General features: G+C 44.2%; 1 protein-coding gene across 1 annotated transcript; it reads right to left on the bottom strand.

Annotated features, from left to right (window-relative positions):
• Positions 1-107: 107 nt before the first annotated feature.
• LOC8037187 (P2X purinoceptor 4) lies at positions 108-27144 on the bottom strand. Its single transcript, XM_029984226.3, has 11 exons — positions 26932-27144; positions 20815-20998; positions 20199-20270; positions 16676-16760; positions 15081-15183; positions 14900-14989; positions 11021-11162; positions 8944-9074; positions 5469-5616; positions 3235-3345; positions 108-1525 (listed from the first exon to the last, which is right to left on the bottom strand). Exons 1-11 carry the CDS (start codon positions 27066-27068, stop codon positions 1472-1474), a joined length of 1257 nt encoding a protein of 418 aa, XP_029840086.2. The 5' UTR covers positions 27069-27144; the 3' UTR covers positions 108-1471.
• Between the last annotated feature and the right edge of the window lie 800 nt (positions 27145-27944).

Here is a 27944-nt window from a genome sequence, read left to right as displayed (position 1 = left end):
GCGGCTGATTTGCTTTTCCAAACTTCGAAGATTATCATATGTGTGTTTCACCTTCTCAATTTCTCCCACCTATTATTTTATTAACGAAGTAAGGAATGAAAAATTGCTTCAGATCAAATCAATTTTATTTGCTGTTACATGGTCAAAAGGGCACATGACAACAAAGGACTGGGGCGAAAATTCTGCTCAATAGCGACTTGATAAGGTTCCAGCTCCCTGGGACGTTCGTCAGGGTTATGAAAGTTTACACAATGATACCTCGCATTGATCACACTATGTTAAGACCTTGGGCGAACAAAAGTTAATTATAGGACCAGCAGTTGTCTGCTGTTAGAGCGTCGGTGCCCTTCTTAATTCAAGAACAGGTGCGGAGACGGAGGGACCCATCTTACATATCAGTTCGTTTATATTCGGTGAATGAAGCATTTTTACACACTAATAGAAAGTGCTACGCAACTCTTGATCAGATTAGTTTGTTCATACAGAAAACTAATTAAATATCTCGAACAAAAAATAACGAAAAAATAAGCAAAAAATAAAAAAAAGCACCTGTTGTGTGTGTGTGAATTTTTTCGTCCTTGTTTTTTTTTCGCGCTACTTATCCCTTTTTAGTAATGTGCCAACTCGAGACAGTAATCATCAGCAAACAGAAAGGCAAAAAAAAAATATATATATATATTATATCCAACTTTTTTTTGCTAAATGCCACCCACGTGTTTATTATATCTTCAAGGAATGTGTGTTGGCGCCTTAAAGGAGTACTCCGGCGTTATCTTCATAGTCCCCGATATACCTGAAAATTTTCTAAGCACAACAACAAACATCGCTGAAATAGTCACCGAAATATTGGGGCAAATAAAATTTTCGCGATGATATGGAATATACAATTTTGGTCACAGTCATGGTTTTCAAAGTGAAAGTCTATACTGGCAACTACGAAAACGTGATGTCAGCGGTAGGCCCAGGGTAGCCACTGTACCCAGGGGTACACTTTTTGGGCTTTGTTCCCAACTCATTACAAGCAGTTTCACGGTGTCAAATGAATGCCTTGGAAGCTCGCTCGACCTGCAAGCCTTTCCCCCACTGACGTCTGGGAACTGAAAGCGCGAGTATATTTGAATGTTGGTTTTGGCATCATTTTCACTTGCCGATTTTACAATTACTATTTTGGATTTCGTAATATTAAATAGCATGCCGGAAAGGGTAAAAGCCGGTGATTCCGAAAATACAGTTAGTTGGGGCAGATCGAGAAATCGCCGGAGTACCCCTTTAACACCTGTAGGCTTCCGGTATACGTCGAAGTGGTTGAATGGAACCCTGGCACAGACACCTTGTTACCAATGACACTTTCCAGAAAGGGGAGTCTTTGAACAGTGGTTCCGGGTCGAAAACGAATGGTGAAAACGCTGAAAAATAATCTGTTTTGTTCGCGCTAAGGAGAACTCTGGTTAGCTCGTTAGCTGCGTTACAGCTACGAGGTCAAACAGAAAGTTTCAAGTCCAGAACATCCCACGGCGTCACGACTCTGAAAACGAAAAAAGAAAAAAAAAAAACAGGTGATTTTTTAATTTATTTTTAGGAACCTTTTTTATTTTACGATGACAAATTCGACTCAAAAAGCATAGTCCCAGTTCTACAAAACTGAAGCGATCGCTGCACGCATATAAAAAAAAAACTCAAGCAGTACCACGCTCTATAGTCGGAGGACTATACATCTTTAAAAGTTAAAAGTTTACTCGGTGCGTACTATCTACAGGTGCGGACTATGCAGGAATTTTATTTTTGAAGATCGTTCATTATGACGAGACGAATTTTGTGAGTGAAAGAGCATGTTAATGATGATTTATGTAAGGTGCAAGCTTCTTCGTGAGCAAAAAAAAGCAGACATTTGCCGAAGTGTGCGGTGTGCAAATATTTTTGTGTCGACTAAGCCCCACGTGCAGATTATGCACGCCGTGTGGACCTTGCACCGGGGCTATCTAAGCGAAGTCAAATGCTCACTAGAGTCAGAAAATAAGGTAGACTTTCAACAACCAGATTTAGCCCGAGAATAATCAAATTAACCATTCCTCCGCTACCACTTGAAGCATATAAAAGAATTACAGGAATATCCATTGATGGATTCGTAGGGAATGCGTTAGCATGACCCTTGGGAAGCGCCACACACGTCACCCATTGGGAATAGCTAACGTTGACCCCTTCACTTTTCTCTTTTGGCTTTCTTTTTTGGCTTTCTCCTTTGCTTCGTCTATATTTTGCTGCCTCTTTTTGGCCTCGTTACGGGGTCAGTGTTAGCGTTTCCCAAAGGGAAACGTGTATGGCGTTTCCCAAGTGTCATGGTAACGGATTCTCTAAGAACCCACCAATATATCTTCCTGTAATTCTTTTTTTCATCCCTTTTCACTACTTTGCCTGTCAAAGTACGCGACGCCCTTGGATACGGTCATCTATATTACTCGTGAAAAGACGCCATCCATACCACTCGTAAAAGGAACCGCATCCACATCACCCATGGAGGGAACCGGATTCGTCGTTTTAGCTACACATACACATCCCAGCCCACGCACCTCTACCCACGAAAACCCAGAACAAAGAACATCCGGCAACGGCAGAGCGGCAACTGAGCACGCCTGCATTCCACCGCGCCGCGGCGCAGCACCTCCTAGATAACAAAGCTGCGCTTACGCAACTTTGTTGTCTCGTTTCTAATCTATTTCCAGCGTTCGCCTTCTCTGATGACGCCATCTCATTCAGCACTACGGCGACTGCGGCTTCGTTATCTTGGAGATGTTGCGCGGCGCCTTTTCTTCCCTGGCTCCGCACCATCTGTGCGCGTGACTGACGAAAACGAAAGGGCTCGTTTTGACGAAAACCCGGCGGTGTCTGTCAGTTTGTCAGCGCCGGGGAGAGAGGAAGAGGTTGACGCGTGCGGACATCAGCGCTTCGGACCAATGGGAGCGCCGCACGTGTCACCCTCTCCCCCTTCTTCTCCCTTTCTCCGCGGCGCTAACAAACGGAAGGCACCGCTGGGCTTTCGTCAAAATAAGCGTTCTAATGCTAACGCATTAAAAACAAAGTTACTGCGAAATAATGATTGCCCAAAACGTGTTTGTTGAACATGCGGAAGAACTAAAGCAATAAGAGCAGATAATGTTCATGCCACGCGCATTTCATGTCAATCTGCCTTGGAATGCAATTGAATGCTGGCAATATAAACAAATAAATAAATCTTACACCAGCAGGACATTCGTGCTCCTCCTTGCTCACGTACTCGTATTTGCTGGTTGCGTACAGTCTTCTCCGCTTCAGACAGTTCATTACGACGAAGTCCGACACCACCGTGGCCTGGAGGAAAATAAACAGACAGTTGTGTTCAATGTCAGCTTATACACAATAAAGTACAAGCTACGTAGGAGAAACTGGTAACTGATTCCTCTCGAATTTCAGCGAAAAGTGTACAGAACGGTTTGCGAACATGTTCACGAAACCTTAAAAATGTTCAAGTAAAATTAAAATATGTCTTATGAAATAGCTAACGACAGGGAGGATCACTAAGAATTCTTATGCTCTGTACTTTTTTTTTATAATGATTTGACAGATTTTTAGTGTTTTACCGACGATGCCATGTAGTCGCTGAGTGCGACTTACTGTGCTCACGCTGCTTTCTTCGTGATTGGTTCTTCGGCATCCTTATCGGCAAATGCAGTAATCTCATTGGCTGCCGAGCGATCAGTAGATGCTCAGGACTCGCCACACCGTCCGATTTTTAAGCAGTCAGTGACTAAAGGAACGATAGTAATCAGACGCAATGGGATGACACGCAGGCGATTAGATCACATAATCCATGACACAGTGATGTTCTAGGTTTAACATCATCATTTGTAAATATCATATAGTATAATTAATGGCATCAGATATTGCACGTGTAATAAGATGATCACAGTAGCTCCTTCGCTTTAGGGACCAGATGATTACCGAATTTAAACGAATCGCAAAAAATCGGCTTTGATGCTACGATACCATAATTTACCTCGAAAGTGAGGCTATACGTGGTGAATGTGGTTTCATGCAAGTATCGAAGAAAACATTGGTCTCGATCAGACAGTTTTCCCACGGCACGATGCGGAGCGCGAGTTCGTCTGCTTCTTCCACAGGGGTAGCGATGATGTCAGAACGCCGAGTTCTTATTGGCTGATTGAAAAAAAATATTGGGTAGACCTCAAACCATGTTGCATTGAGGTCCACCCGCTATCCTTTCAATCAGAGCCATCAGAGCTCAGTGTCGTTCTGACGTCGCCGCTACTCCTGCACAAGAAGTAGACGACTTTTGAGACACGGGAACTAAGTCTTTACCAAGTCAGTGTAAAAAAAAAAAAAGTATTTTTTTTATTTTATTTGGGAATTTGATTATACAAAGGAGGCAATAAAAACAAAGTCAGAGCGGTTTTTTTTTTTGTTAAATTAATTATTCTAATGACCCACAACAGAGTATATGTTTACTTGGGATTAAAGAAGGCTTAACTCGCTCGGGAGCCATTTTAACATTTTCTTTCTTATTCGTAATTTCTGATTGAGGCAAGTTTCCTTCAATTGGGACCGGTGCGTTGAGAAATAAAGTCACCCGCGAGCCTATCTCTTACGGTAAATTACAGTGACGTAGCATGCAAAGCTGACATTTTTATTTATTTAAGGTTGCTTTCACAACCACGTGGTAGTTGTGAAAAGAGAGGAAAAAAGGTAAGTGTACTGTTTTTGTTTGAACAATGGGAAATGCTCAATGGAATGTGGTTTTAAGTTTTCATTCCGCTCTGTTTTATTTGTCGCTGGTCATAGTAAACACGTGATGTCGGGACCAAATGTTTACCCGGGAAAGCGGAGCGGGAGTTACTCTGCTGGCCTAAATATAGTAGGAAGAAATCAAGAGTGGCTGCATAATAGTAAGAATATAGTAAATAGCTACGAGCTCCCTTTTCATTTGTACTAAGGACCCTAAATTTCAAGTCGACAAAAAATGGGTTTCTTCTTTTTTTTATTATAAGGACATGTTTATGAAACCAGAAAAACAAAATCCCAACGAACAGAAATTTTATTTTCTAATAAAAATACGTTTAAGAAGGCTCTGCATGTCCTTTTATAAACACTTCATTTTTTGTCAACTACTTCGTAAAAATGCAAAATCTCTCAGTCGATGTTTTTCGATTTCATGCTGTATCGATGTATTTTGAAGTACGTAGCCACTACAAGTATCAACAACTTCTCACACAAGATCAAGCCAAATGTGCCATGGCGTGCGCTCACGTTGTCTATTATTTTGACTGGGCGTATCTTGGCGCTGCTCTCTGCTGTGTCCGCGTATGCTATACGACTATGTGACCGCAAGCTCTCACTGCTGCACTGCGTCCAGGCCCTCAACCTTTGCGGAGGTACACAATGCACACTCGAAAGTAAAGCAGGCGCGACCATCTCACCACCACCATGAGCCCCAGGCCGGAGCCCAGGTTTACGGCGACGGGGATGAGACTGGCCTTTCCTGCTTGGCCCTGCACCAGGATGACAAAGGTGATCCCGTACGCCTTCACGAGGGTGCGCATGCTCTCGTTGTAGTTCTTGGGATACCTGCAGAGGGGGACCCGGGACAAAGTGACTGTTTCCTTTATTTTTCAACCAGGCCGATTTAATTCTGTTGGTTGTCGTGGTTAAGGCACAACAGCCTGGATTCTGACCCAACGATTATAGTAGTCACTCCCAAAATTGCAGGCTTTGATTTGAATGACAATTGCGCCGGCGCGCCTTCGTGCAGTCAGTGATTCGCGATGTGGGATAATTTTCTCGCGCTTTCAGTTGCGACCTATTTGACAAATTTGCAACAAAAATGGAAGGAGATAGGTGAATACTGACCTGGCTATTTAAGAATACACCTTCAGAATAATATATATATATATATATATATATATATATATATATATATATATATATATATATATATATATATATATATATATATATATATATATATATATTGTATTGCAGTACGATTCCGTTTAAGAATTTGAGTATTAATTTCCAGCATGACATTGCACATTACATATTATTGTGAAGTAAAAAAAAACGCGAGCTAGTTCCCGTAAGTGTGAGCGGTAGAGAAGGGAACTTGGGCAGCAGTGTTGCGAAGTTGCCACTCCGGAGTTGGAAGGATTCCGGAATCATTCCGAATTTTCGCGACCCCGGAATGGAATGGGAATGGAATGGCGGCAGCGTTGAGGGGAATGGAATGGGAATGGAATTAGATGCCTTTTGCCCGGAATGGAATGGGAATGGAATGGTCCCGGTCTTCTATTTTTTAATCTTTTTTTTTGTGTGTGTGTGTGTTTACGGTCAGCGAATTTGAGCAAATCGGCGAGCCAGTTGCTCAGAAATAAAATGAGCGGGCGGGAAACAGCTAACCCGCGTGGAGCTCTAACAGACTTATACGCACAAAATGCAATACAAAAAAGAAGCGTCAAAGCAAAGAGTAGAGGGGGGGAGGGAGGGGGGGGGGGGGGAGGGTGGCGGTGGCGCCTTTCGCACAGGCGACGGGCTTTACTGGCGTTACACGAGAGCGAGCGAAACAAGAAACCAATCACCAAGCAAAAGAAACGAAGCCATGGAGAATATACGCACGCACAGACAGATCTGAGAGAGGGGGACGACTCATAACTCGCAGAGCTTCGATAACTCGTTGACTCGCGCGCCGCCGAAAGATGATCAGTTATTTGTTTTCGTATAGTTCGAGGAGCGTTGTTTAGCAGGCGGCCAAACCTGCTGCCTTCCACGTTCATTCGCGCGCACTCCTTTGAACTGCGAACTGTGGGTCTGCTTCGACAATAAAACAAAGCAAGATTCACTTCTCTCGTCTCCTCTTGCGCTTTGCTCCGACACTTGTTTTATTATTCTGCATTTTTACGTGTAAGTCCGCCTTTTACTTGGTCTTTGTTCCGATGCAGGGATGGGCAAAATACATGCAAATATGTATCGAAATACAAATTCAAAATACTTCGTTAAAAATGTATTTAATTACAAATCTAATTACATTCCCAAAAAAGCATTTAAGTACAAGATACAAATACAACCAAATGTATTTGGTCTCCTCCAAATACTTTTCCAAATACATTCCTCAAAATTTACGTCAGCGACTTTAGGGCACCTGCAACGGGTTTCTGGGTATCTCACTTTAATTTTGCATCGCACACTCGGGAGTTAGTGTGCGAGGCTCTAGTAACGTAGTAGAAATATAATCACACAAAAAGAGGTAATCAGCTTGGACGTAATACGTGAAAAGAAATACAGAGCTTCAAGCAGCTTTTTTTTTTTTTGTCGATTACATTTTGGTGTAGACCTACAAAGAACCGAGACGACCAAGACGCGCAGCACTAGCTAGAGAATTTTTTATTGTTGCAACTCGCACCAGTTACGAAAATCTGGACGACCCGCGGGTTGAGAATGTTCTAGGGAAAAATATGGACGGAAATCAGGCTGGAAAGCGTCATAAGTTGTCACAGGCACTTATTTAGCCCGTCTGCCTGTGAACGTCGATTTCGTCTCTAGTCTTGCTCTGGACTAACACCGTAATCACAAAGTCACTAAACGCTCGTGCTTGATTGAGAGAAATTGCATTCGGTGCAGAACGTAGTTTTCTTTCTGCTCTGGACAGTGACAATAAATTTGAGGGATGTATTTTCGCCTACAAAATTGTATTTAATTACAATTGTATTTGAAATATCCACGTTTTAGTATTTAAATACACACGTCAAATACATTACCCAATTTGTAATCAAATACAAATGCAAAATACACAAAGTATTTGAAATACGTATTTTAAATACTTGTATTTGAAATACTGCCCATCCCTGTTCCGATGCTTGTTACAGGCAAGCTAGCGGATTCCCGCTCATTTCCTTCGACTTTAGACTCTGCCTACTTTGTTTCACCTTGTGATGAACCGCTGCGGACGCTAAGAGTCACCCCAGGCAATCCAGCACCGTGAGCGGGACTACACATACGGCGCGCTGCTGCGCCCCAGGGTCACGCGACACTCAGAAGGCGCTGGATTGGTTTCGATGGCTCTCGTGCTGTCTGTTGCGGTCCATCGTAAGCTGAAGTAGATTGTCTTCCCCGCTCTTGTTCCGTGACCGAACTGACTAGACTTGCAGAAAGACTGTTTCATGACATGGTCTCTCGTGCTGCGCCGTAGAGGTTGCACTTTGTCAGAGGATGTGTTCCTGCCACTGTGCATGGAGTCGCTTCCAGCAGCGTACTAACCGTATAGCTGTGCAGGTAGGTGAAGAATACAGTACTTAATATAGTTTATTTCTGCGCCACGCACGAACTGGATATTTTTATGGTCTTATCAAACAAACACGCTGGCCGCGTATGTCCTAGAAGACAATTGCAAAAAAAAGTTTGCCAAAGAAAATTAGTGGATTTACGTTTTGCTGTTTGTTGCGAGCCACGTGGTCGAACGACCGATGTTTAAAATAAGCATCGACATATCAAAAGGCTTTCTCGATGTTTGCAGTACAATGTAAACAAACACTTTGTGCCACCAGCACTCTGCTTAGTAAAATCATTGCTTTTTTTTAGGCATTTTGTATTTTGTTGCAATTGTCTTTGCGTTTGATAATGTCAGCTTTATGGTGCTTATGCCGGCAACACAATGTAGCTGTCAAGAGCCAATTTTTATGCTTAGGAATTAGAGAAATGAAATGGAACGATTCAGCCATTCCAGGAGTGGGAATGGGCCCAGTGTCCCAATTCCTAGGAGTTGAAAGGAATTGAATTATCGCAAACTCTAATTCCCCAGAATGGAATTGGAATGGAATGGGGGTGCCTATTCCGCAACGTGTTGGGCAGTAAGGGACCTTGTTTTCTATTGTTTTCGCTGACTTCGCTTTGTACGTTGCCTACCTGAAGTTCCATCCTTTAGAAAGGGCGACGTTCGGGTCGTCAAGCCGGACGAAGGAGTACTTTGGCACACAGGCCTCCAGGCAGAAGTCGAGATTACAATCCCAGTCAATCAGGATCTGGATCACCCCTCCCTGTGAATGGACAAAGATTCTGAATACACGCTGCATTATACCCTCGTTAAAACAGCAGTTCTTAAACCACTAATTCTGCAGTAATATTTTGAATCTACGTGCATATACGCGCGCAGTAATACGCGCAAGACTATTTTTTTTCATGATAACACATAATGCACAAAATCTATTTGATTGTAACATTTGTAGCGCATCATAGTGTATCGAACTATAAGCTATTTTGTAGATCAATGTGATTCACTGAGCAATAAAAAAAACAATTCAATGCATAAATTACTGAATTAGTGAGTCAATGAGTAAGTTTAAAGTCGCCCTGTGCAGCAATTTCGTAATCCTAACGGTAGGAAGGTGAGCCGATTGGCCACCATCACATGAACCTCACGTCACCCCCAGCAGCTCTGTAAGTACCATATATAAAAAGAAGTAAAAAAAGCGTTATCTGAAAATGAGTTTATGCCTTCAACACTTTGATAAAAAAACACAAACGTTTAATAGGTCGTGACATGGCTTTTTAAAAATTTTAAACCAGGGTCTTAACAAACACCTGCATCGTATTTGTGGCAGTGGATGTCTAAAAAACGTATTTAAAAGCTTTTTAAACGAATATATACGATGGTGTGCTGATATAATTGGATGATATGGAGAGCCTGTCAAGAAGAATTACGCTTGTCTATCTCTTCGCTTCCGTAGCGCAATTGTTTTTGTTTTTTTTTTGCGTTTTATTTACTAAAATAGTCCTCCGCAATGAGATCCAGAACCGTGAGCAAGCGTGCGGCACATTCAGTGTTTTCCAGAAAAATAAATATTCTCTTATGAAACCAATATTAATTTAGATGCATGCTACGATTCCGACGCTGTTACAATCTTCGGGAATATCACGGTTCTTCTTTAATACAAGCAGAAATGTACATGATATTACAAAGGTGGTCCGCATGACCCCACGGTCGTCCGATTTTTGTCCACTATGTTATTCTCCCCTAACACCGCATCTTAACCAGCACGCTCCATTTTCACGAGAACTAGTAATCAAACGTATGTATTTCTGAGGTTTTAGTTAGTAATATTTATTGCTGTATTATTGTCGTCTATAATTATTCCTGAAAATATAACAATGTCTGCTGTTGTTTGGATCATATAGTTTCTTCTTTTTTTTTTTACAGCATGAGTTTTTCACGCTGTAAAGCGTGAGCCCAAGTAGCCTGGAATGGTGCTTTTGATATTTCGTAATACCACTGATATCGCTTACAGATTGTTACTTATTCTATTGACATTTTTATGATGCGCTTATATATATATATATTATTTCAACGTTTCCGCTTAAGTGTTCCTGCTCAGGTGTGCTGTATTTAGAAGAAAACAAGGGAGCAGAAACTTTTCTCCTATCGCTTCAAAAGATAAAATAAATTTGTCAATATATTTAAATTTATTTAGAGCCGTTATAAAGATATACACGGTGTATTTATATTTGAAATACATGGCAGTTTTAAACATAAATACGGTGTATTCGTAATGAAATATAAATACGCCGCAGTATAACTTGAACCACTCTTTAAGAAAGCAACTCGGCCTTTCAGATTTTAAGTTTTAGATGGGTTTTAATCGAAACGTACACAAATCAAAATGACCCGATACCTTTACCTCCGAAGACCTATATTGTGTGGAATGCAGGATTTAAGGAGCGACCATTTAAATTTGCGTAGAGGACATTAAAAAATCGTTTCGGGGAGTGAATACAACAGTGTTTACTATTTTCGTTAAATTTTCCAGGGAAACGCACGGAAGAACGGACGGACAACTTATGGGGATAAACGCGCTTTATTAAATAAAGATATTAAGGGCTTTGTATAGTCTCGAGGTACGTCACTAGAGATCCTCCGAATATTCTGAAGACGCGATTGAGCAGGCGCGTGGCCATTTCAATTCTGACCAATTTTCCTCGACCCTACCTTGATTGCGATCTCGTCGAACTCAATGCCGGCCTTTTCAACGATGTCTCCAATTCGGAACACGGGGCAGAGAGGGTCTGTGAGGTTATCGTAACGGCAGTTCCTGAGGTACGTCTTATTCTTCTGATCCGGGATGTTCCTCCTGCAAGTACAATACGTCCCGTTTAGAGTTCCTCGAGTCCCCTTCAAATGCGCGCGCCATCTAGTAACTGCTGCGCCAATTATCCGAAACCACACTTGTTTTGGGCACGCGTACTCTGGGCACGTATTGGACACGAGGGTTGCGTCATCACTCCGCGTGAACTCGGCTAAGCTCGCAACAAGAACGAGCGCTCCGTCAGCGTTCGGCGAGGACTCGGATCGAACCACACGTTTCGCGCCCAATGAATGGATGGATGAATGTTAATGGCTATACCCTTTGTAACGGGCGGTAGCTTGCGCTACCTAGCCTAAGGCTAAAAAGACCAACATACGATTCCTCCCGCCCTTCGATTCTAAGACCAGTGTTGCTCGATGGGGTTGTTCTATTAACAAGATGTCGTTGAAATCTGGCGAGATGGCTCGCTGCTCGATCGCGTTTAATCTATCGCACGACGCAAAGAGATTGATTTAGGAAACGTTTTCCTACAAGTGGTGCCTGTTGTTCTGTCAAGCTGCGGTGCTCGGACGGTTTGCAGACACTGTCTGAGGCCTTTCTTGCACAACGGCCCTGTCACATTGGCCCTACAAAAGCTGTCCGAAGACAAGTTCGAAGCCTATAAATGTACGAAGCAAGCGGGCTTCCAACGTGCGTGGAGGCGTGCCCGCAGGTAATCCTGTCATTATACGTCTACGCCTAACGCCGCTTTTTTTTTTTTTGTATATGTGAGCAGTGTTATTACTGATCTCTACTGTGTAGTAGGCTGGATCGCGGATCGAAGCTTGTCTTTCCGGGGTCAAGCGACACCACCGGCAGCCATCGGTTGATACCAGCTAATGCATGGGACTCTACACTCTTAAAAAAATAAAAACTGAAAACCGCTTGTCACACATATTACTAGGCGTCAATAGTAACCGTAGGTAGTAACGGTTAAGCTAGTAACGGTTACTAGGGTGCTTTAGGGAACCGTTTTTGCACATCGGATACGGTACGATGGGCCCTCCGGTACGAACTGCGCATATGGGAGTCTTCTCCGGTAGCTCATGCGCAGTTCGTACTGGACGGCACACCGTACCGTTTCGGATGTGCATAAACGGTTCCCTGAAACTCCCTACCAGCTCAAGGAGCTAGTAACGGTTCTTAACCAACCTAGTATACTTCACTACCTATAGCTAGTAACTGGCACTAACTGTAGCGAGACCTGCGTGGCGCTAGTCAACGTCAAATTCAAAATTGGCAACAAAATTTTTGTCACGGAGTATATATTTTTTTCACACTGCTACATTCAAATTTCCATACGTATTATGCATTTAATACAGACAATGAATCAACAAAGAAGACCCACACACGCACAACATACACGCAACGACACGCTAACCCAATCACTACCCCGAATGGCTACCCACCCATCTTTTATACTGATTATTCGAAAGAAGTCGGTTGGTCAGTAACTACCTCGTCCGTAAACGATGTTACGAATATGGTGCAGCTTTCTCACCAATATTGATTCTTCAATATTGTTGCTAAACATTCCAGGGGATGTACCTCTTACTAAGAAGTACAGGTACACGTAGTAATTATTTGCGACAGTTTCTAAAACAGCGTCCCCATTGGTTCCCAGCGGGTTCTTGCTTCCCCACATATGCTACCCCATTTTGCACATGCGCGCCTCCATGGCAACCGCATCGTCTCTACACTGCACTCTAAAAAAAAAGGGAGTGTAGCCGTTACACCCCTTGTCACATACGACACCCCAAGACTGCAGTTCGACGTACAGCGCGCTGACGTCGCACTGACTGCCCCAACTTTTGCGAGAGGATTGATGACGGTGCGGTATAACATATGAAACAGCTAAAGTACGTATCAAAGTCTACAGGAAAAAAACACACAGGTTTTGCCAGTTGAGCCTAGAAAACCCCGATAACTTTTTTTTGCAGTCCGTCACACTTACATTAACCATTTTAATGAGTTGTACAACTCGGCTATCAAGCCGCTCGTGAAATTTGGTAGCGTCGGTACAACGCCAGTGCCCTGTACATCCAACTAAAGTTTTGGGGTGTCGTATATGTGACAAGGGGTGTAGCGTCTACACCCCCTTTTTTTAGAGTGTGCATTTCCGCTTCCGTGTCGGGACTTCACGCTTGAACGGTCACTGTCACGACTGAAGACAGCTCCATGATAATACTCCGACAACAGAGCACACACAGACCGTGAAGACATTTTCAGTGTCAAGTACGGGCGAAGCAGCGAAGTTTCTTGGACGGCGAAACCTATGCCACTGAACCGACCGAACGATCGCCGTCGAGCGGCAGACCCGGTGACGAGCGGATGCTCGTCACCGGCTTCTTAGGCCTATCCTCGGACCAGTCCACGTCCACGCACACTGTCGCCCACTCGAGCACACGAACGTTAACTATGCACACCAACATGGGAACACGAGAACAGCACACGGCTCCACGGCAAAAACGGCAGGTTCAAATCGCAGAAATGAGCGTCTCGCAAACTCCGACTGGCCAGGACAGAGCGCTTAATCCAACTGTTTAATGCAATCAACGAGGAAGACAAAAAGGAAATGTGAAGGTAGAAAGAGAAAAACTAATGTTATAGATTATAGATGCATTAAAGAAATTAAAAATTAAATGTAACTTCACCCCTTTACACTAGCAAAGAAAAACGAAAAAAGAGAGAAAGAGCGCGGTAGAAAACTAAATTGAGAAGTATAGACATTTTGAAAGCAAACCAGGAAAAAGTTGAAGTTAGAAAATATTAAAGCGACCCAGGTTAAGAAAAAAGGTTGAGGTAACAATCCATCTCTTTCTCAGACAACGCTATTGATGGTGTGCTTATGCAAGTTTCCCCTTGAGACAAGATGGTTATTGCCCCATAGAGTTCTCTCGATCTGTTGCTATGGTAGCGCTTGATAATTTTAGTCGGTATTGCCAACTGTTTGTTTCATAACGAACATTTCGTAATAACAAACATTACGCAGTCTACAGAGAAAACATTTTGGTTGGCTGGGGAGACTTGATGAAACTCTAAGAGGGAAACTCGTCGAGAACAGAAACTGCAAGAAGGTACGAGAAACGGATGTTGGCTAAGCACCATAGTAAACAATCGGTCAGGAACTGAGGCTGAGGCAAAACGCACCGTTTCTGTTTTTTAGGAAACAGGCGAGACACGAACAAGCCAAAGTCTCTTCGTTTGAAATAACACCTGAACAAGGCGCACGTATAGGGCAGCGCACCCAGTGGTCTCACAAGAAATCATGTTGTCTCTTTGTGTTGTCTTCTTTCCTGTTATTCAGCTTTGAAATTCCTTGACTCGTACGTCTTTGTGTTGACTATAAACGATTGTTGACGTCTTAATTTGGCTGTGGCATTAGCTGTCTCGTTTGATTTTATGCCAGTGTCAACAAATGCAGTTTTTCGAAAGTGTGGTCATAAGCACCTATCACCTCCTAAAGTAAATATTTATGCTGGGACTTTTTTTTTTTCGGGATTTATTGATATTTTAGTACGATTTATTTGAGTCTCTAAACTCAAATGATTTTTTTTTTCTTTTAGTGACATGGTTTGTGACGCTTTGTGCTGAATTGCCCTTCAAAGCAAGCGTCCTTACAAAGGGTGATACTGGTAGGGCTCAAAACGCCCGCATCGTCGGAGACTTCGGTGCTCATTTAAACAAGAAATGATAGAGAAAAAGAAAAGAAAAGAAGAAAAAAAAAAAAGCGTGCAACTCACCTTCTAACATGGAACCGTGGAAACTCAATGTAGTTTTTAAGGAGCACAGTAAAATTGCGGACTTCCTTAAATAGCGGTGTCCCGTTCCTCCTAAAACCACGAAGAAAAAAACAACAAAAAGAAGAGCCCAGATAAATATTATGTAACTGTTGAGTAGGTGCCGAAGCTGGCTGCGTCTTACAGTGGGCCATAATCCTGCTCCACGGGGCACCAGCCGAATATTTCGCAGACGTAAAGTGTTTGGTTGGGCGGTGGTGCTTGTACACATCGTCCAGTCATGAGACCTGCGTAACGTTGGACCCGCGTCATTGTTCAGGACGACGTCTGAGAGGGAAATGAAAACACTTTGCCCAAGACAGTTTTCACGATAGTGCGGAGTATACACGTGTGGGATGACAAAGAACGAACGAGAAACTCCTTCCGCAATCTACAGAGTGGGCTAGATTGCGCCTGGACCCAATGCTATACCTAAAAGAGAAGGCCTGCGCATGACGTCGTCGTTAGTGGATCTCCGGCCCGCCCCAAGCGGTAAACAAGCTCAAGCTCGACGAGAGACGCCGCAACTTGCGGCAGACGCGTCCGTCTTGGCGTCACTACTTGCTTGCGTCGTGGATGTTGTGAAACGCCGCAAGCGCGCTGGCGGCGACGCTGACCTGAGCTAGGCGGTGCTGCGCGGGACTACAAGTGACGACGTTTGGAGAGGGAGATTGGGAGGGGGGTTTCAGGCCTTGTCTTCTAGGTGGCATGTTGGTTGACCCACTGAAGAAACCCATGGTGGTAGAAATTTTCTGGAGGCGACATGACGCCATCAGACGTGAAGCCAGGAGTGGGGAGGGTGTGTGCGTGTGTTGGAGATGTAGGAAAAGGAAAAAGAAGCAATGGGTGGGCGTGGGCCCATAGGCCCGTCTGCCACTGGGAGGGACACACCCCCAATGATAACCAAAACCAAGAGACGCTATTGGACGGAAAGGAGAGCTCTCTCTCCTTTTCGTCCAATAGCGTCTCCTTGTTCTGGTCATCGTTGGGGACGTGTCCCTCACTTCTTGCTTCACCTCTGGCGGCGTGATGTCGCCTCCAGAAGCTTCCTACCCCCTTCCTTAACAGATTGCGATGTAATTAGACGGTGAATTATTGAATACAATTAGGGAACGTGAGTGCCACTGAGTAAAACAATAACGAAGGAAATATATATATATATCCTATGGGCGTTTATTTCGGCAACATAAAGTGGATAAAATGTAAGCCAATTTTATTTTCTTTCCTTCCACCCTTCTCTATGATGTAGTAAATACCGAAGTGGCACATAATTCTATTTAACTATTTCGCAAAAAAAAAAATGTCTTGACGTTTCATGATATGAAAAAAAAAATGTTTTTCTCTTTTGATTTGGTAAAGTTAAATTGCCTGCATTCAAATAATAAATGCAGCATCTTCAGGCAGTCTTGCTGTAAATCGTAGGCAATACATTAAGAAACTGATTTATGTGGTCCCTTCAAATGACCAACGCGCCCAAAAATGACTAATAAACTTCAGTTTTTTTTTTGGCTAATCTTTTTGAGATAAACTATCGACTCATATTGGAATTACATTCGCACTTCGTCAAAACTCTCTAACAAGACACTTATTGTATTCAACATAGAATCGTTATTATTTTTTTATATTTGTTGTACTGTAGTCTGTGGCATGTGCCTCTTGTAAAATGTTTGTAATGAAACGCTAACGAAGAAAAGAAACGTAATTGAAACGATCAAGCAATGAAGATAGTTTGACTCTCACCATTTCCTAGCCAAAGTGGTTTCCCTGCTTTGCAAGATGTGGTATCATTCCTTGACTGGCAGCGTGCTTGCTTTACTTTTACGTTCTGCGAAAAAAATAAATAAAGATTTGTTATTCTTCGGAGGAATCCCAATTCCGAATCACAAGTAAAAAAACGAACCGTCAGATGCGCGATTTACTTTGAAGATTTATAATGAACAGCTAGGCCTGGGGGCTTGCATTAAAAACAAAACATTTAATTCATATGAGACGGAAATGCACACAAATATTTATGGCATGCATATCATGCATTTAATCAAATTTCTATATAATTTGAAGTAGTAATCGTGCGCTGCACTTACAACAATTGGTGCCTGCGGGAAAAAAGAAAAAACAGCAACGAACACAAATTGCTGCTTTAAGTGCTAGCTAGAACATCGATTCTGATAACCACGCCTTTATGTAATATCGTCACACTAACTGCCCAAGCAGCACAAAATTTGGTCAAGCATTAGCCAACGGCTGGCGATGGTCTTCTGGCCAATGGCCAAAGAGTGGCCATTCATCGGCCAATGTTTGGCCGATGGCTGATTGCCAGTGGCCGCGGCCCGCTTCCAGCAGCAACGGTCCGCTTCCAGCGAGCCCGCTGCTACCGTGTAGCCAAAATAAGCGCGGGACCGCCCGTTTCCATTGCTCAAGTGTCCCCCTGCTTGAGCGATGAAATCGAGCACCGCACGGCAGTATCCATAACAACCCGTGCTGACGTCCCTACGTCGCGCGGCACCCACTTTCACCGCAAAAACAAAGATAAAATATATATACATATATATATATATATATATATATATATATATATATATATATATATATATATATATATATATATATATATATATATATATATATATATATATATAAAATACTATAGTAACTTGCGTCCTCTCAGTATATTATTCAGTTGACCTTGTCATTACCAGCTTCACTATTTGTTTCATATCTGGGTAACTATACTCACGTTGAAATTCTTTTTCGTTGTCTTGTGTCGTATGTTGTCAGCATTAATTATGTGATTTTCTTTAGTCTTCTGCTCTGTGTCAGCACACCAAACTTCCTACTTGGATTTATGCCCGGTGAGTTTTCCGGGTCCCAATTATTGCGTAATATCATAACGAGCTAGATATTGGTAAAAAAAAAAAGTACATGTACTCATTTACCTTGAATTATTTTCTTTTTTTTAATTTTCATTTTTCTCTTAGCTTTTGTATTGATATATGTACTTACGATTATTAATGTAGTGTTTCGGGATTTATATTTGGTTATTTATTTTCTGGCCCTCAAAAGAGCGACAGATCCCCGATCCTACCCTTTAGTCAAAATAGTTTGGAGACCCCTGATCTAGATACCCGAGGCACCAACACCTTGCCGCTTAGGCAAGTGCCCCGAATGAGCAGTTTTCCCCACAAATTATTGGACGGCAGCCAATAAAATTGCGGCATTAGCAGATAAGAACGCCGAAGAACCTATCAGAAAAGCCAGAAGCGTCAACGTAACAACAAGCCACGCCCTACGTTTCGTATACTCCCGGTGACTATACGCAAGTTTGCCGCCCCTTGCGCACATCGTATATTCATTTACCCGCCAAATGCGCCTACGTCCTTTTATTTACTTCCGCGGCCTCAACCAATCACATCGCGTGTTTGGCTCGTCACTCGATCGTCACATCGCAGGTGCCCTGGGCGTTCTCTACGTTGCCCTTTGAGTGGCGTGCTTTTCCTTGCGTTCTTATGCGACATACATGGATTTTCGAGCACCCTCTCGCCGTATACACCCTCGAATAAGTCTGGTGCGTCTATTTCGCCGCAAAGCCCTTGGGAACGCCAGTCACTGAAAAAAAAAACACAAGAAAAACTAGACCCTCCAGATTTAATAAAGCGTTATTGTAGTTCTAACTACAGGATTCTAAGGAAGTCAGTAAAAGAAAAACAAAACGGTGGTGGGTTATTTATGTGCAGTCACAGAAAGAGTTAATCGCTTCACCTAGATTGTGACCTTTTCTGCTGTCGATGGCTCTGTCTGAAAGCATGGAAATGCGTTAAATCGGAGCAAATATTTGGTACGACAGGCGCACGTACAACGTATGGGATAGACCTAACGGTTATAATTCCCACATTGGCGTTGGGCTGCGACTGAGTGCGCTGTGCCCGCTTGTGACCGCTTACAACGAGCGAATACTAGAGAGTCGGTATTACAGAGAGCTTTTAACTGCTGGAGTCTGCAATTGTTTCCGCTCTGCATGGGGTACTCCATACTCTCTAGAAAGCACTGGGCTGCTGTTGCGCCCCCTGTCAGGTGACCCTCTAAGACTTGCGATCTGCATATGACTTGACTGAAGGATTTTGAAGCATTTGCGAGACCTATTGTACGCACTGCGTGTGACCAATGGTCGCTTCTAACATTGGCAGAATTATTTTAATCTCCAAAGTGAAAGAATAACACGCCGGAAATTTCAGTATGCAGTATATGCGCGTTTCGGAAGTTTCCAAGAGGCTACCGCATTGACGGCGCCAGTGTGCCAGTGCGTTTTCTAGAGAGCCTGGATTGTAGAGAGGGTCCATCTCTAACCGTGGGGAGCGTTCGCAATTTAATGGCGGACGCCCATCCTGCGGAGATCGGTCGCAAGTGAGCATGCGCTACGTTTTTGCGTGACGAGGAGGAAAGCAGGCGGAAAGGCAGAGTCGTTTGCAGACGATCGACGCTTTTGGCACATCCTCGCAGCTTGTGTTGCAAATGCGGCCCATAAACCAACCCCGATTGAGCCGTTGGACGCACTCTGCAATAAGGGCTCTCTCTGGCGTTCTCTCGCCGTAAGCGGTTACAAACGGGCACGATGCACACGGTCATACCCAAACGCACGATGTGTGAAGCGTGCCTTTGTGCTTATGCGCTTATCGGCCTGTCTATCGCGTAGCTTAGAGACATAGCTTCCTCTATACTCTCAAAGCCAGGCAGTTCGACGACGGAGCCACAGAGTGCCCGGTCGCAGATTTGGAGCGCGAGGATCTGGTAGCACAGAGCATCAAAGAGCCATTTCTCGGCGAACTTGGACGTCAGCGCACAGCCTTTGCAGCGCCCCCCCCCCCCCCCCCCCCCCCCCCCCCCCCCCCCCCCAATGACCCGAAACACACTTCTTCCCTCGGGAGAAGTGTTTCGGCGTCTCGCCGCAGCGGGCTCTCTTCTCATACGTTGTCTGCCGTTCCACCTTTTCCATTTCGGTGGCCACTTCTCGTGGCGATCTGCCAGGCTTTGTCAGTATATAGGAGGCTATGTTAGAGAATGAGCTGAGAAGTAGGACGTGACAATAACTCTTCGCAAGACTGTACATATCGCGGCTTTGCATGAGTTGCGACTCGCGAGACGTACAGTCGTGCGAAGGGAAAACTCATAGACAGTCATACCGAAGGGAAGACTCGTGGACTATTGACTTACGTCTCTTGATCCACGGAAGGCACGAATAGCGAGGGGATTCCTACAAAAGTACACTTACCTCGGGGCAAGCTTGCATTCGTTGATTGGGCGTAATGACGAGATTGGTGGTGACAAAGAAGAGTCCGTTTTCCTAAAAATAAAAAAAATAAATGATAATATTTCTTTTAAAAAAACGGTACAAGTTTTTGTCAGCCGCGATTTTTTTTCCACATACTGCCTTGCTTCGCCTATCGAGAGCACGTGGTTTGGACCTTGTCGGTGTTGATACGTCGATCGAAGGGTCTGCCTCTCTCTACAAGCATCCCTATTTTAAATCAAGGGCTCCTAGTTTGGGCGTTCGTTAAGTTCGTTGCTGATTTGGTAGAAGTAAATCAGGTAGAACACTTTTATTTCTAGGTATCAAAAACAAAAAGAAAACTCCTAGTCGAAAAAGAAAAAGGATACACGCGAGATAGCTAGTAAACATTATAATGTAAACTGCGAGGAAAGGGATATAAAGGAACGCTATTTTGTTTATATTTTATCGCGGAGTTCAAAATATCGACCTTACTGTGATGAATCTACTAAACACCATCTAATATCAAATCACCTCGCACATTTTGATATTGTCCTACTGATCGATGCAGATCGAACACTAACACAACAAGCAAAAGCCTTTGTAGGCCATGGCTCACCACTGGAGGGTAGACTATGTCGGCAAAGTCCCAGACTTTCTTGTAGACAGACTTGTCGACGATGAAGTCGTGAAATGCGTCATCGGGCAACACCTCCGTGGACAGCACCCCTTTCACCTTCGTGGTCGACGCTGAGCTGAAGGTGCTGAACTGTTGGTAGCCCTTTTCGTAGACAATCACATATCTGTGACGGATTGAAAGGCACACGTTTGAAGTCAGCAATCATCGGGGAGGGCGAACAGCAAGAGACACTCTTATGGGCCCGTGCGAACATGAACTGTTGGGCTAATTCGCCAAACATTTAGCAAGAACACAGATAACGCTACGGGCAGGGTCCAGGGAAAGAAATCAGCAGGACAAGCGCTAACTAACAGCTGACGTTTTAATGTGCACGAAAAAACAAGGAGGTGTAAAGCGTCATGTTAGCACTCGTGATGTTCCCCCCTACACCTTTATTTGTCCGTATATAGCACTATTTGTGTTCGTACTTAAATGTTGAATTCACAGTCACTAAGGTTCATACCCTTCGCTATACTGTTTATTCAATAATTTTGCTTTTACATCGAATTCTCAATAATTATGATAGGTATTTTACGATATGCCTATATGTACAAGCTAGGTAATTTTCATTTAAATATATTGGTGACCCCAACCGTACTGTGTTGGCATGATAAGCGATCTGCTGATTCAGAGAAGTAATCTAGGTGCACTTTGGCAGCTGTCTTGGGCTTGTACGCGTGAAGCCTGCGCAATTAAGTAATTATCATATTGCATAACTTGAGTTATGCAATATGATCTGCTGAATGTTAACTTTCTGTGGTCCAACCCTGCAAGTTCCGAACGTATTTCAACGAAATATTTTGTCAATGTACACGTCTGAAAACGCATTGCTGGCGCCGACAATGTTCTGCGGATTGCTCCGATGGGAACCAATAAAGTTATTGTCAAAATTCATACACTGTTTGCGCGAAACAGGTGTTTGATTTCCCACGCACTTCACATCAAGTATCGGCCTTGCGTTCAATGCTAGCTCACTGCCGCACGCTAAATGACGCAAAAAAAAAAAAAAAAAAATTAATGTTGTCAGACCAGTGTTTCCAATTTATAAGGTTAATTTAACGAGAAAATATATTTCTTATTCGCGTTTTCGAATCCTATCCTCAGAGCATGGAAAATCGAATATGCTGCTAGTGCAGCCATCTAGCGGCCAGGTGATGAGCTGCCGACGTGCCCAACTCTTCGGAGACACCGACACAGCCTGTCATCTGTGCGGGCAGTCAAGCGAGGACGTCCTCCACGTGCTGCTGTGGTACCCTGCCCTAGACCACTGTCGACCGCCCTGGGCGAACAGCGAAGAGAGGATTCCCGAAATGCTGGGATTCGGGGAAGGAGCCCACGGTTCACTAGCCACCAGGCGCATTCTCGTTGAATGGGAGAGACTACGTCTGATCGCCAACCAGTGAAAGTGTGCCAAAAGTGGGAAAAGCTAAAACAAAACAAGAACTAAAACTTTTACCTGTGTCGGCAATTTGAACTTTTGCTGACCCCCCTGTCTCAAAAGGGGTTAGGTATCGCCAACTAACTAACTAACTAACTAGCGCGTGTAACCTCGACAGCACTCCTTGTCTTGCTGTCAAGACCAACTCCTGCGAAGGTAATGCCGAAATTTTACTCGCCTTATATTTGCATTGCAGGCACCAATTTGAATAGAATCACTTTAGGACGTCGGGAAAAACCCGCTAGATATATTTATGTATTTAACATACCATGATGTATGCGCTCTTTCAGGACGAAAGAGCGTTATACCTATAAGAAAAATACAATTTTTGTTCTGAAAAAAAAAAAAAAGGCAGGCAGTGAAGCACTTTGCGTCAATTCTGAATAGCGTAATATATATATATATATATATATAGATATTGTGAGCGAAGAGGGAAAAAAGTGAATATTGAATTTATTGCATTAAAGTTAGGGAAAGGGAAAGGGAAAGAGAGCTGGCGAAAAATTGGGCCAGGAGCGGGGACTGAACCCGCAACCTTCGCTGTTCGGGGCGAAGCCTTAACCGATTAGACCATCCCGGCCACTGGTTTCGGCGGACTCAATTTCTGACCAGCTCTCTGTGTACTGTTTAGTTTCGAATTCGCTTAACTGGGTAGAAGACAACCGTTGCTGATTTAAGGCCCGCGCTAGTTCCGAATTGCGACAGTGACGTGACACGTCATCTCAGCTTTGCAAATGTCGGAAAGGGCCCGTCTTCCAAGTTAGCTAGGGAACCAACCACTCGTTCCCATGGGGACAGGCTGCACCGTATATATAATGGGAATGAGTGAAGATTGGCAAGTGCAGCCGTAGCAATATTGTGAGCGAAGAGGGGAAAATGTGATTATTGAATTTATTGCATTAAAGTTAGGGAAAGGGAAAAGGAAATATATTCGGTGCAGCCTGTCCCTATGGGAAGGAGTCGCTCCCTAGATATCTTGGAAGACGGGCCCTTTCCGACATTTGCGAGAGTTGCAAATAAATATATATGTATCAGTGTGTCGAACCGAAAAAAATACGGGTTCGGTTACGGTTCAGGTTCAGGTAAATTTATTTTGTTCCGGTTCAGTTCTGGTTCGATTAATTCGATCCGCGAACCGGTTTGCGAACCGGTTCGGGGCGCTGAACCGGTTCGCGAACCGGTTCGGAAATTATGACAAATTGAAACATCAAAATAAATTACAAATAAAACATCTGAAATCAGCACATACGAAACGGGATACATCGTAGTGTAAGGCTCAGGGATTTCTACCAGGAATGGTTTCTTTATGTGCACTCAAAGGTTACCTCACCGACGTTTACGCATTCGGACTTCATCTAATTGGGTTCGACGCAGTAGCTGTAAAATCCGCGACCTCCTTACAAACCCACTTAGAAGTAGAACTCGCTAACTATCCCGCCACCTCGGCGTGTAAGCAATTGAAGGAACAGTGGGGAGAAAATACAGCTTTCTTTATTTGAACTAGCCTTCGGTAACTCAAATTAGACCCTTAAAGAAGTTTTCATTAAACAAGATACGGAATATGAAAAACACTTCACCGAACGCAACGCCAGAAGGACGTAATAGGATAAATATTAAAATAGAAGAGTTCGCTGTCTCACAAATAAGTTAGCTTCTAAGTGCCTATACGAAACCGAATGCATTATTATCAAACTCCACAGCCTTTTCTTTTCTCAATCCGATGGAAGCAAGCTTCAAGAACTCGCGCGTCCTAGAAACGTGTTATGAAATGAGGACACAGCAGCATTTAGGATTTACGAGATTGTAGGAAAATGATATCCCGTGACGCGATTTTTTTTTTTTTTTTTTTTTTTGCACAGCCTTTTAATTTTTTTTTTTCCGTGCAAGCCGCGACCAGCGCAATACTGGTTCCTATGTCAATATTCATGGATGCAGCGTTTGTCAAGATTCATGGATGCAGCGTTTATATTCCTAAGACTGAGTAAAGAAGAAAAATATGTAAGCGAGGTGTGTGACAGTTGACGGCACTTAAAAAACAAATGGCATTGATAGCACATTCATTGTCAACAGCACGTGGCCAAACCGTTTTGACATGAGCCGGTAACCGTTATTTTTTTTTTTTTCGGTTCAGTTCCGGTTCGGGTTCATCGCGATAACAATATAACGGTTCGGGTTCGGGTTCAGTTCCAGAAAAAATACCAATTCGGTTCCAGTTTTCGGTTCGGTTCGATTCCGGTTCGACACCCTGATATATATATATATATATAACGATTGAAGACTCAGAAAAATATATATATATATAAACGATTGAACACTCAGGAAAATTACATTTGCGCGCGCACGAAAACTTATCCCCATATTTGCCTAGAGAACCGCAAAACAACAATGCCATTTCTCAAGTCACACATACAGATACACTTTTTTTTTTTTTTTTGCTGGAAGAGAATGTTTTTCCGCAGAACCAGCGGTGTGTAATACCTCTAAACGATAGCTAGAGTCTGCTCCCCGCTAGATCTAGCCGCCTTCACAATTACACACGATAATGGCGTTGTTTTTTTTTTTAGAGCGCAGCTCTTAGGGGCCCGTTCCCGGCTTGAGCGGCGTCGCCGTCGCCGTCGCCGTCGCCGTCGGCGTAACCAAGGTCATCCCAAGGTCACGTGACCCACAAGGTCACGTGACCCCTCCAGGTCACGTGACCCCTCCCAAGGTCATCTCAAGGTCACGTGACCCCACGTCTCCCAAGGTCACGTGACCCCTCGAGGTCACGTGACTCCTTCCAAGGTCATCTCAAGGTCACGTGACCCCAAGACCTCACGTGACCCTTTGAAGGTCACGTGACCCCCGTCACGTGACCCCTCTGAGGTCACGTGACCCCCGAGGTCACGTGGTCTCCTCCCCAAGGTCACGTGACCCCCAAGGTCACGTGACCCCTCCCAAGGTCATCTCAAGGTCACGTGACCCCAAGGTGACCTCCAGGTCACGTGACCCCCCGAGGTCACGTGACCCCCCTCCTCGAAGTCACGTGACAACCCCCCCCCCCCCCCGAGGTCACGTGACCGCCCCCCCGGAGCATATTAAAGAATGAGGGGAGGAGGAGGGGTCTACCCTCCCCTCAGTACCCTTCACTCCTCCTCCTCAAGAGCTGCGCTCCAATTCGGCGTTACAGGGATTTGTAAACGGCTTTCACTTTTTTTTTTTTTTTTTTAACGTTTTGTCGACAAACTTCTGCGGCAGGTTAGGCGTGAATGACCGCCGGGCTCTCTGTACTAGTTCGTCTGCTTTTTTTGCAGGGGTTGCAGCTACGTCAGAAAGACGCTGAGCTTTGATTGGCTCCGATTGAAGGATAGTGGGTAGACCTCAATGTTAGCTGCCTTGAGGCCTACCCCCTATCCTTCAAGCAGAGCCAATCAGAGCTCGGCGTTCTGACGTCGCCAAAAACCCCTGCTAAAGAAACAGACGAACTTGCGCTCCGCATATTCCCACTAGATCCTTTCATTTATGGGATGCTACATATACTATACGATCGGATAGAGCCAATCAAACGGCACAAAAAGGGCATCGTCACGGCGCTCGTCATCTTTGTCCGTTTGCTATATTCCTGGCTAAAACAATCGCGAACAAAAAGACGCAGCATCACGGGGGCACTGTACAGCTGTGCATGGGTGTTTAGTTTAGCCGGGGATATAGCAAACGAACGAAAAATTGCCGCGACGATGCACTTTTGGAACAGTCCGATTGGCTTCATCGGATCGTCTGCTGTCGGTCTTCGTAAATTAAAATAAAGCGATTTCATAAAAAAATAAAAGTATATATCTTTTACACAATACGGGGCTTGGAATTTTTGCTTTTTGTGTAGTGCGAATTAGATTTTTTGATTTAATTTATTTTGTGGCCAACTATCGAGGTTATTGAGAATGTTGAAGTTGTCCGACATTTCGGGCTTGCATAATCGCAATACTCTTTTTTTTTTTTCTTCACAAGGTTAATTGAGCAGCATTGGCGGTCGCCATTGCTTGGACACGAGGCGCGCGATTGGACCCGAGTCGTTGCCGAACGATGACGTTTTCAGCACGAACTGAGCCCAGTTCACGCCGAGCGCTGACGCAGCCCTCGTGTCCAATAGGTGCTCACAGTACGTGATCGAGCAATGGCGGACGGGCGTTGACACGGACTTTTCAAAGGGGTCTGTTCCCCCAGTTACAACTTACAATATAGCTGACCCTCTCCGTGCCGTATTTGCTAGAGTAATAGAATGCTCTGTATGAACGAGGTCCACTGTCTCTCCCTTAGAGCAGATCCGAAAGCAAACTAACATGAGAATACTAATCACCGCGAAAATACGATCTGCGCAAGCAGCGTTTTCGCTGGAGGACGTTATCTCTATCCATGCTGTCGCTAAGCTCCTCCCGATAGTGACGATTGGGTATCCACGTGCTCCGTGGGAAAATGGACGCGCGGGCTTTGCTCATAAACGGTGCGTTGATCCCTCGAGTAAATACGGTATCTTAGAGCAGAGGTTACCCGTGGACAAGAATCATCATCGGCTCGTTAATCACCGAAATCTCCTTTGTTGACAGTCAAGACGAACAAAAGGTTTAAAACAAAACGCCATCACTCACCCGACGATGTATCCCAGAATAATGAGTTTTATAAGCCTATTCAGTATTCCGATCTTTTTGTTTTGTATATGAACCACCTTGAGCGTATCATATTCGAACAAGCAGCCCGCCGCCGCTGAGGCACAGTCAGGGCCCATATCGCGGGCTTTCGTTCGGAGCCGCCCGAGTAGAAGAACATTGGGGCGATGTAGCGTTTGGATCGCTTGAAAAGTCTTGTTTATTGCCACGGCGGTCCGAGGGCCTATATTTAACCTGAGTACACACACTGTCAGCGGGCAAGCGTGAGGCGCCCCTTGTTCCGGATTCTCGAATCGGAAGTAAATAAATACGAAACGCGCTATTGGCGACGTGCGCGATCAAAAGCGTCGCTGTGGTCGGCCGGCCTTGATTGGCCGAATGCTGACTATGACGTCAGGAATGGATTTCTCATCGACGAAAATAAGATGAATGTAAGAGCTTGAATTTTGGTGGTGTTGGCAGTGTCGCTTTGAGAGGATAACGATTTCAAGCCTCCACAATGCTCATTGCAAACACCATCGAACTTGTTGTTCGCAAGGTAATGACGTCACGAAAGGGAGCCATGGGAGGGCGCCACCAAAACATCTCGCCGCTAATAGTCGGTTACAAGTCCCAAGAAGGTAAGAGAAGCCCCTTCTACAAACGTGATGCGCCCGTTTCAGATCCCTCCGCAGTTGGAAGAATCGTTCACTGGAAACGCTCCTTGTTCCGCTTCAGTTGATAGATATTGGCTACAGAGTGATGCCAACTTGTCTCGGACCCCCCCCCCCCCCCCTTTTTTTTTTTTTTTTTTAAGCGATTTTTACAATTATTGGAGAGTGAACTGAGCCCCTGAAAGTAGCCTTTTGTATCCATCGGAGGAGGAACATAACCCCCCCCCCCCCCCCCCCCCCCCAAAAAAAAAAAAAAAAAAAAAATCCTATTTGTTTCCATCGCGGGAGGGGACTCGAATCCCTCTTTTGTGACTTCCGCAACGCTAAGTCTAAAACAAAAGA

The sequence above is a fragment of the Ixodes scapularis genome, unplaced genomic scaffold, assembly GCF_016920785.2.
Source record: "Ixodes scapularis isolate PalLabHiFi unplaced genomic scaffold, ASM1692078v2 PGA_scaffold1__304_contigs__length_218370807, whole genome shotgun sequence".
Taxonomy (NCBI): Eukaryota; Metazoa; Arthropoda; class Arachnida; order Ixodida; family Ixodidae; genus Ixodes; species Ixodes scapularis.
Note: the sequence above shows the minus strand (reverse complement) of the source record. Positions and strands in the feature narration are given on the sequence as shown.